Source organism: Ascaphus truei, chromosome 7 (assembly GCF_040206685.1).
Source record: "Ascaphus truei isolate aAscTru1 chromosome 7, aAscTru1.hap1, whole genome shotgun sequence".
NCBI classification, from domain to species: Eukaryota; Metazoa; Chordata; class Amphibia; order Anura; family Ascaphidae; genus Ascaphus; species Ascaphus truei.
The window spans coordinates 64,007,105-64,017,752 of NC_134489.1; the positions used below are offsets into that span (position 1 = coordinate 64,007,105).

Consider the following 10,648-nt stretch of genomic DNA (forward strand, 5'->3'; position numbering starts at 1 on the left):
TCACACCATCTCTTCCACCATTCCCGCCCTCAGCTGCCCCATCCCTACCTCCTCTGCCCAAACTCCCCTTCCTCCCCCCCACCTCCCTCGCTCCTTTCCCATCACCAATGCCACCAACCCCCCCAGCGCCCTTGTCACCTCCCCCCTCGCTCCAGGGCAGGCAAAGCAGTACAAGGCCGGATCCGCCAGGCAGTTAAGGGTTGCAAGCGCCAACGCGGCGTGGTACGCTGGGAACAGCCTCTCTTCGAAGGCACACCCTCGTTCGCCACTCCCCCCTGCCAGGTAAACGAGGCTGCGGAGTAGCAGGAGCGCGTGGTACGGCCCGTAGCAAAGCAGAGCTACGCATGGCAAGCCGAATGCCAGCCTGCGTACCCGATGCCTCTCGCTACGCTCGCACGACACGCTTCCCCGCAGTGCACGCATAACTCCGGCGTAGCAAAGCAGCATGACCCCCCAGGGTAACAGGAAGCCGGCGAACACCCGGCCCACATTGGCGGCAGCCGCTGCCCTCCCCACCATGGGGTAGCGCTCGTAGCAAAAGGTGTGGTTGTAGCGGTCATGGTGGAGGGCATCCCCCAGGAGAGGTGGGGCATTGGCAGCCATTTCCAGCGCCCACACCATGGCGGAGACTGCGGCCGCCGTGCGCATGCGCCGGGCCCCTGTGAAGCGCAGGGGGTGGGCCACAGCCAAGTATCGGTCAGCGGACACACAGGAGAGGAAGGCCGCGCCGACATAGAGGTTGGTGTAGAAGACAAAGGTGAAGACTCTGCACGCCCCAGTGCCATAACCCCAGACATCACGGCGCAGGTAGTAGTCTATCCAGGGTGGGAGGGCACAGATGAGCAGGAGGTCAGACAGGGAGAGGTTGAGGAGGTATATCCCCAACTCGCGGCCTTGACGCACCTGCAGACAGGCAGCCCATAGGGCCAGCAGGTTGGTGGGGAGGCCCAGGGCGAAAACCAGCGCGTAAAGGGAGGGGGGGAGGATGCTGTCCAGGCCAGAATCCACGTTGCAGGCGTCGGGAGGGGTAGAGTTTGACATGGTGGGGAGAGAGGACCTTATAACAGGCTGCCCTTTGCCACCCACCTTGTATCTCTCCCTCCCTTTCTCTCCCTCCCTGGGCTGCACTGGATCAGGGGAAGCACAGGCCTCTCTTTATGTATGGACTCAAGCGGGGGGCACATATTGGCTCATGGCACAGTCTTCTTCCTCTGGTGCTGCACCACCTCACGCAGGAATAGCAGAGTCTCTGTGGAGGGAAAAATGAAGTGAATATTGGTATATACCAGGATTATCTAACTCTCTGTCCATCTCTCCCCCCATCCCTTTTCTTTTCCCCTTTTTTCTCTAAATATCTCTCCTTTTCTCTCCCTCTCGTGCTCTTTCCACACAGCCCTCTCGCTCTCATTATAAACACTATAGTACTTGATAACTAATCAGCGACATTCTTTCTCCCTTGGACATCTGTCACCTGGGTGCGGGGGGAGCAGTGTTAGACTGCTGGATGCAGGGGGGAGCAGTGTAAGAATGCTGGGTGCGGGGGGGGGGGGCAGTGTAAGAACGCTGGGTGCGGGGGGAGCAGTGTAAGAACGCTGGGTGCGGGGGGAGCAGTGTAAGAACGCTGGGTGCGGGGGGAGCAGTGTAAGAACGCTGGATGCAGGGGGGAGCAGTGTAAGAACGCTGGGTGCGGGGGGGAGCAGTGTAAGAACGCTGGGTGCGGGGGGGAGCAGTGTAAGAACGCTGGGTGCGGGGGGAGCAGTGTAAGAACGCTGGATGCAGGGGGGAGAAGTGTAAGAACGCTGGGTGCGGGGGGGGGCAGTGTAAGAGCCCTGGGTGCGGGGGCAGCCGTGTAAGAGCCCTGGGTGCGGGGGGAGCCGTGTAAGAGCCCTGGGTGCGGGGGGAGCCGTGTAAGAGCCCTGGGTGCGGGGGGAGCAGTGTAAGAGCGTTGGGTGCGGGGGGGAGCAGTGTAAGAACGCTGGGTGCGGGGGGAGCAGTGTAAGAGCGCTGGGTGCGGGGGGAGCAGTGTAAGAGCCCTGGGTGCAGGGGGAGCAGTGTAAGAGCGCTGGGTGCGGGGGGAGCAGTGTAAGAGCCCTGGGTGCGAGGGGAGCAGTGTAAGAGCCCTGGGTGCGGGGGGGGGAAGTGTAAGAGCCCTGGGTGCGAGGGGAGCAGTGTAAGAGCCCTGGGTGCGGGGGGGGGAAGTGTAAGAGCCCTGGGTGCTGGGGGAGCAGTGTAAGAACGCTGGGTGCGGGGGGGAGCAGTGTAAGAACGCTGGGTGCGGGGGGAGCAGTGTAAGAGGCCTGGGTGCGGGGGGAGCTGTGTAAGAGCCCTGGGTGCGGGGGGAGCAGTGTAAGAACGCTGGGTGCGGGGGGAGCAGTGTAAGAGCGCTGGGTGCGGGGGGAGCAGTGTAAGAGCCCTGGGTGCAGGGGGAGCAGTGTAAGAGCGCTGGGTGCGGGGGGAGCAGTGTAAGAGCCATGGGTGCGGGGGGAGCAGTGTAAGAGCGCTGGGTGCGGGGGGAGCAGTGTAAGAGCCCTGGGTGCGAGGGGAGCAGTGTAAGAGCCCTGGGTGCGGGGGGGAAGTGTAAGAGCCCTGGGTGCTGGGGGAGCAGTGTAAGAACGCTGGGTGCGGGGGGGAGCAGTGTAAGAGGCCTGGGTGCAGGGGGAGCAGTGTAAGAACGCTGGGTGCGGGGGGGGAGCAGTGTAAGAGGCCTGGGTGCGGGGGGGGAGCAGTGTAAGAGGCCTGGGTGCAGGGGGAGCAGTGTAAGAGCCCTGGGTGCAGGGGGAGCAGTGTAAGAGCCCTGGGTGCGGGGGGAGCAGTGTAAGAGCCCTGGGTGCGGGGGGAGCAGTGTAAGAACGCTGGGTGCGGGGGGAGCAGTGTAAGAGCCCTGGGTGCGGGGGGAGCAGTGTAAGAGCCCTGGGTGCAGGGGGAGCAGTGTAAGAGCCCTGGGTGCGGGGGGAGCAGTGTAAGAGCCCTGGGTGCGGGGGGAGCAGTGTAAGAGCCCTGGGTGCGGGGGGAGCAGTGTAAGAGCCCTGGGTGCTGGGGGAGCAGTGTAAGAGCCCTGGGTGCTGGGGGAGCAGTGTAAGAGGCCTGGGTGCGGGGGCAGCCGTGTAAGAACACAGTGTGCGGGGGAGAAGCAGTGTAAGAGCGCTGCATGTGGAGGAGAAGCAGTGTAAGAGCGCTGCATGCGGAGGAGAAGCGCTGTAAGAGCGCTGCATGCGGAGGAGAATCAGTGTAAGAGCGCTGGGTGCGGGGGAGAAGCAGTATAAGAGCGCTGCATGTGGAGGAGAAGCGGTGTAAGCGCGCTGCATGCGGAGGAGAAGCGGTGTAAGCGCGCTGCATGCGGAGGAGAAGCAGTGTAAGCGCGCTGCATGCAGAGAATCGCTGTAAGAGCGCTGCATACGGAGGAGAAGCGGTGTGAGAGCGCTGGGTGCGGGGGAGAAGCGGTGTAAGCGCGCTGCATGCGGAGGAGAAGCGGTGTAAGCGCGCTGCATGCAGAGGAGAAGCGGTGTGAGCGTGCTGCATGTGGAGAAGCAGTGTAAGAGCGCTGCATGCGGAGGAGAAGCAGTATAAGAGCGCAGCACACGGAGGAGAATCGCTGTATGAGTGCTGCATCGGGAGGAGAAGCGCTGCATGCGGAGGAGAAGCAGTGTAAGAGCGCTGCATGCGGAGGAGAAGCGGTGTAAGCGCGCTGCATGCGGAGGAGAAGCGGTGTAAGCGCGCTGCATGCAGAGAATCGCTGTAAGAGCGCTGCATGCGGAGGAGAAGCAGTGTAAGAGCGCTGCATGCGGAGGAGAAGCGGTGTAAGCGCGCTGCATGCAGAGAATCGCTGTAAGAGCGCTGCATGCGGAGGAGAAGCAGTGTAAGAGCGCTGCATGCGGAGGAGAAGCAGTGTAAGAGAGCTGCATGCGGAGGAGAAGCAGTGTAAGAGCGCTGCATGCGGAGGAGAAGCGGTGTAAGAGCTCTGCATGCGGAGGAGAAGCGGTGTAAGAGCTCTGCATGCGGAGGAGAAGCAGTGTAAGAGCTCTGCATGCGGAGGAGAAGCGGTGTAAGCGCGCTGCATGCGGAGGAGAAGCGGTGTAAGCGCGCTGCATGCGGAGAAGCGCTGTAGGAGCGCTGCATGCGGAGAAGCAATGTAAGAGCTCTGCATGCAGAGAAGAAGCAGTTTAAGAGCGCTGCATGCGGAGGAGAAGCGGTGTAAGAGCTCTGCATGCGGAGGAGAAGCGGTGTAAGTGCGCTGCATGCGGAGGAGAAGCGGTGTAAGCGCGCTGCATGCGGAGGAGCGCTGTAGGAGCGCTGCATGCGGAGAAGCAATGTAAGAGCTCTGCATGCAGAGAAGAAGCAGTTTAAGAGCGCTGCATGCGGAGGAGAAGCGGTGTAAGCACGCTGCATGCGGAGGAGAAGCGGTGTAAGCGCGCTGCATGCAGAGAATCGCTGTAAGAGCGCTGCATGCGGAGGAGAAGCAGTGTGAGAGCGCTGGGTGCGGGGGAGAAGCAGTGTAAGAGCGCTGCATGCGGAGGAGAAGCAGTGTAAGAGAGCTGCATGCGGAGGAGAAGCAGTGTAAGAGCGCTGCATGCGGAGGAGAAGCGGTGTAAGAGCGCTGCATGAGGAGAAGCTGTGTACGAGCGCTGCATGCGGAGGAGAAGCAGTGTAAGAGCGCTGCATGCGGAGGAGAAGCGTTGTAAGAGCTCTGCATGCGGAGGAGAAGCGGTGTAAGCGCGCTGCATGCGGAGGAGAAGCAGTGTAAGAGCTCTGCATGCGGAGGAGAAGCGGTGTAAGCGCGCTGCATGCGGAGGAGAAGCGGTGTAAGCGCGCTGCATGCGGAGAAGCGCGGTAGGAGCGCTGCATGCAGAGAAGCAATGTAAGAGCGCTGCATGCGGAGGAGAAGCGCTGCATGCGGAGAAGCGGTGTAAGAGTGCTGCATGCGGAGGAGAAGCGCTGTAGGAGCGCTGCATGCGGAGGAGAAGCGCTGTATGCGGAGGAGAAACGCTGCATGCGGAGGAGCACTGTAAGAGCGCTGCATGTGGAGGAGAAGCCGTGTAAGAGCTCTCCATGCGGAGGAGAAGCGCTGCATGCAGAGGAGAAGCGCTGTAAGGGCGCTGCATGCGGAGGAGAAGCAGTGTATGAGCGCTGCATGCGGAGGAGAAGCAGTGTAAGAGCGCTGCATGCGCAGGAGAAGCAGTGTAAGAGCGCTGCATGCGGAGGAGAAGCAGTGTAAGAGCGCTGCATGCGGAGGAGAAGCAGTGTACGAGCGCTGCATGCGGAGGAGAAGCAGTGTCAGAGCGCTGCATGCGGAGGAGAAGCCGTGTCAGAGCGCTGCATGCGGAGGAGAAGCAGTGTCAGAGCACTGCATGCGGAGGAGAAGCAGTGTAAGAGCTCAGCATGCGGAGAAGCAGTGTAAGAGCTCTGCATGCGGAGGAGAAGCAGTGTAAGAGCTCTGCATGTGGAGGAGAAGCTGTGTAAGAGCGCTGCATGCGGAGGAGAAGCAGTGTAAGAGCTCTGCTTGCGGAGGAGAAGCAGTGTAAGAGCGCTGCATGCGTAGGAGAAGCAGTGTAAGAGCTCTGCATGCGGAGGAGAAGCAGTGTAAGAGCGCTGCATGCGGAGGAGAAGCAGCGTAAGAGCGCTGCATGCGGAGGAGAAGCTGTGTAAGAGCGCTGCATGAGGAGAAGCTGTGTACGAGCGCTGCACGCGGAGGCGAAGCGCTGTAAGAGCGCTGCACGCGGAGGAGAAGCAATGTAAGAGCGCTGCACGCGGAGGAGAAGCAGTGTAAGAGCTCTGCATGCGGAGGAGAAGCAGTGTAAGAGCGCTGCATGCGGAGGAGAAGCAGTGTACAAGCGCTGCATGCGGAGGAGAAGCAGTGTACAAGCGCTGCATGCGGAGGAGAAGCAGTGTCAGAGCGCTGCATGCGGAGGAGAAGCAGTGTCAGAGCGCTGCATGCGGAGGAGAAGCAGTGTAAGAGCGCTGCATGCGGAGGAGAAGCAGTGTCAGAGCACTGCATGCGGAGGAGAAGCAGTGTAAGAGCTCACCATGCGGAGGAGAAGCAGTGTAAGAGCTCAGCATGAGGAGAAGCTGTGTACGAGCGCTGCACGCGGAGAAGCGCTGTAAGAGCGCTGCACGCGGAGAAGCGCTGTAAGAGCGCTGCACGCAGAGAAGCGCTGTAAGAGCGCTGCACGCGGAGGAGAAGCAGTGTAAGAGCGCTGCATGCGGAGGAGAAGCAGTGTAAGAGCTCTGCATGCGGAGGAGAAGCAGTGTAAGAGCGAGAAGCAGTGTAAGAGCGCTGCATGCGGAGGAGAAGCTGTGTAAGAGCGCTGCATGCGGAGGAGAAGCGGTGTAAGAGCGCTGCATGCGGAGGAGAAGCGGTGTAAGAGCGCTGCATGCGGAGGAGAAGCTGTGCTGGAATGCAGAACAGTGCAAGAACGATGGGTGGGAGCAGTGTAAGGGCAATGGGTGGAGGGAGCACTGTAAAAATGATGGTTGGGGGAGCAGTGTTAGAGGGATATGTGTGTGGGGGAGCAGTGTGAGAGCGATGTGGGCAGTAGCCATGTAAGAGGGGTGGGTGTGGGGGAGCTGTGAAAGGAGTGTGGGGTGGGGGGCAGTGTAAGAGGGATGTGTGGGGGGGAAGCAGTGTGTGAGTGATGGGAAGAGTAGTGTACAAGTGATGTGAGCGCGGGACATGTTTAAGAGCAATGTGTGTGTGCGGTGGGGGGGGGGGGGCGAGTGCAGTGTGAGAGCGATATGTGGTGGGGGGAGCAGTCTAAGTGTGCTGTAGTCAGCCACATTGTGGTCTCGTTGATTACCCTGTCTAGACGCACTGTCTAAAGAGAGTGCTTCCCCTGGCTATCTCTATCTCTGACACACCTCATTAATGTTCGTCCCGGATGAGAGTGTGTGTGAATGTGAGAAAGTTAGAGAGAGGGACCGAAAGGAGGGATAGGGAGAGAGAGGTTGGAAGGGAGCGGGGAAAGAGAGAGGGAGAGATTAATAGACAGACAGCTCTGTCGCTGTTATATATAAATATTTATGTATATTGATATACAAGCTGTATATACACAGAGAGATTAGAGTGTTAACTGTTGGAAGGGAGCTCTAAGCTACATAACCCTTTCATGTATGTATACATTAAAGTGGTACACACACACACACACTGTGTATGTATATACCATCACATTTTAAGTTCTGGTGGGTGAAAAAGGCAACAAGAACCCTCCACCGTATAGCGTATACCAAATAAAAAGATCACTTGTGAGCACATTCACATGTTAGACAGGTCTGCAACTCTGCCTTTCACCATTATCACCTAGCATACAGTGCTCCCACTGTAGTAAGGAATTCTGGGAAATTACATGCAAATGAGCACACCGTGTCACCTTTTGCCTGAAATCCATGTTTACATGGAACCCTTATAAACTAATGCTCGCTGTTAACACATCTTTTAATCCCATGCTGTGCTAGGTGATAATGGTGAAAAGCAGGTTTGCAGACCTGCCTAAGATGTGATTGTGCTCACAAGTGATCTTTTTCTTATATATATATATATATATATATATATATATATATATATATACAGGCATACCCCGCTTTAAGTACACTCACTTTAAGTACACTCGCGAGTAAGTACATATCGCCAATAGGCAAACGGCAGCTCACGCATGCGCCTGTCATCACGTCCTGAACAGCAATACCGGCTCCCTACCTGTACCAAAGCTGTGCGCAAGCGGGGAGACTATAGAGCCTGTTACAAATGCGTTATTTACAACAGTTATGCATGTATATAACGATTGCAGTACAGTACATGCATCGATAAGTGGGAAAAGGTAGTGCTTCACTTTAAGTACATTTTCGCTTTACATACATGCTCCGGTCCCATTGCGTACGTTAATGCGGGGTATGCCTGTATATATATATCTCTATACATACATTACAGTAGAGCAATAGACCCCTAGTATGTATATATACACATTACAGCTGAGCTATTTACCCCTAGTAGGTATATATACATTGCAGCAGAGAAATATAACCAATATATATATATACATACATACATACATACATACATATATATACATATATATATATATATATATATATACATATACATATACATATACATATATTGCAGCTGAGCTATTTACCCCTAGTATGTATATATACATTACAGCAGAGCAAGAGCAATATAACCCATGTATGTATGTGTATGTATATATTATATATATATATATATAATATATATATATACACACACATTCGAGCAGTTATTTATTCCTAGTATGTATATATTCATTAGCATTACAGCAGAGCAATAGGCCTCTAGAATGTATGTGTGTGTATGTATATGTATATGTGTGTGTATATATATATATATATATATATATATATATATATATATATATATATATATATATATTAGAGCATAGCAATAGACCCCTAGTATGTATATATACATTAAAGTAGAGTAATAGACCCGTAGTATGTATGTGTGTATATATATACATACATACATATTACAGCAGCTTTTTACCACTAGTATGTATATATACATTTCAATAGAGCAATAGGCCCTTTAGTATGTATATATACATTACAGCAAAACTATTTACCCCTAGTATGCGTATATATATACATTACAGCAGAGCAATAGACCCCTAGTAGTTATATATAAATTAGAGCGCTCATACCTGGCAGGGAGTGCGGTGTGCAGTCTGTACAGCAAAGTCTGTAAACTGCAAAGCGATCTGTAGAGTGGAGTATAAAGCGCAGAGCCCGGCACAGAACAGAGTAGCGCAGAACGTTTGGCATGTGAGAGCGTGTGAGAGAGTTGAGAGACACCCAGAGGGACGGCCAACTGATTAACCCTGCAGAGGCAGAGTGATGGAGAGCGATCAGCATGTGCAGAGTGCAGTGCGTGTGACCATGCAGAGCGATCACTATGTGAAGAGCGTGTGACCATGCAGAGCAAAGAGCGGTCAACATGTGCAGAGTGTGTCACCCTGCAGAGCGATGAACATGTGCAGAGCGTGTCACCCTGCAGGCCGCGATCACTATGTGCAGAGCATGTGACCCTGCAGAGCGATGAACATGTGCACATACATACATACAGTCATGTGAAAAAGAAAGTACACCCTCGTTGAATTCTATGGTTTTACATATCAGGACATAATAACAATCATCTGTTCCTTAGGAGGTCTACAAATTAGGTAAATACAACCTCAGATGAACAACAACACATGACATATTACACCTTGTCATGATTTATTTAACAAAAATAAAGCCAAAATGGAGAAGCCATGTGTGAAAAACTAAGTACACCTTATCATTCAATAGCTTATAGAACCACCTTTAGCAGCAATAACTTAAAGTAATCGTTATCTGTATGACTTTATCAATCTCTCACATCGTTGTGGAGGAATTTTGTCCCACTCTTCGTTGCTTCAGTTCATTGAGGTTTGTGGGCATTTGTTTATGCACAGCTCTCTTAAGGTCCCGCCACAGCATTTCAATCTGGTTGAGGTCTGGACTTTGACTGGGCCATTGCAACACCTTGATTCTTTTCTTTTACAGCCATTCTGTTGTAGATTTGCTGGTGTGCTTGGGATCATTGTCCTGTTGCATGACCCAATTTCGGCCAAACTTTAGGTCTCGGACAGATGGCCTCACATTTGACTCTAGAATACTTTGGTATACAGAGGAATTCACGGTCGACTCAATGACTGCAATGTTCCCAGGTCCTGTGGCTGCAAAAACAAGCCCAAATCATCACCCCTCCACCACCGTGCTTGACAGTTGGTATGAGGTGTTTGTGCTGATATGCTGTGTTTGGTTTTCGCCAAATGTGCCGCTGTACATTATGGCCAAACATCTCCACTTTGGTCTCGTCTGTCCAAAGGACACTGTTCCAGAAGTCTTGTGGTTTGTTCAGATGCAACTTTGCAAACCTAAGCCTTGCTGCCATGTTCTTTTTAGAGAGAAGAGGCTTTCTCCTGGCAACCCTTCCAAACAAACCATACTTGTTCAGTCTTTTTCTAATTGTACTGTCATGAACTTTAACATTTAACATGCTAACTGAGGCCTGTAGATTCTGATATGTAACTCTTGTGTATTTTGCAATTTCTCTGAGCATTGCACGGTCTGACCTTGGGGTGAATTTGCTGGGATGTCCACTCCTGGGAAGAATGGCAACTGTCTTGAATGTTTTCCACTTTTGAATAATCTTTCTCACTGTAGAATGATGGACTTTAAATTGTTTGGAAATGGCCTTATAACCCTTTCCAGATTGATGGGCAGCAACAATTGCTTCTCTAAGATCATTGCTGATATCTTTCCTCCATGGCATTGTGTTAACACACACCTGAATGCTTCAGACCGGTGCCACTTTTACTCTCTTTCGGGCTGATATGGTCGGGGTGGTATCGGAGTTCTGCAGCACCTGTGATACCTGCCAGCAAGTGGGGTGGCAAGGCGATTGGACGAAGGCCCCCATGATTCCGCTACCGGTGATCGGGGAACCTTTCCAGTGGATTGCGGTAGACATCGGGTCTCTGACGATCCCCAGTAGGTTGGGGAAAAGGTATATTTTAACAATCGTGGACTTTGCGACCAGGTACCTGGAGGCATTGGCTCATTCCTCCATTGACACCAGGAAGGTAGCCTAGGTGCT

General features: G+C 53.6%; 1 protein-coding gene across 1 annotated transcript; it reads right to left on the reverse strand.

Moving 5' to 3' along the window:
* GPR4 (G protein-coupled receptor 4) lies at nt 1-8,757 on the reverse strand. Its single transcript, XM_075610049.1, has 2 exons — nt 8,670-8,757; nt 1-1,249 (listed from the first exon to the last, which is right to left on the reverse strand). Exon 2 carries the CDS (start codon nt 1,039-1,041, stop codon nt 1-3), a length of 1,041 nt encoding a protein of 346 aa, XP_075466164.1. The 5' UTR covers nt 1,042-1,249; nt 8,670-8,757.
* Between the last annotated feature and the right edge of the window lie 1,891 nt (nt 8,758-10,648).

Coding starts and splice junctions, on each gene's coding strand:
- GPR4 (XM_075610049.1), bottom strand. CDS start 1,041: ATGTCAAACTCTACCCCTCCCGACGCCTGCAACGTGGATTCTGGCCTG.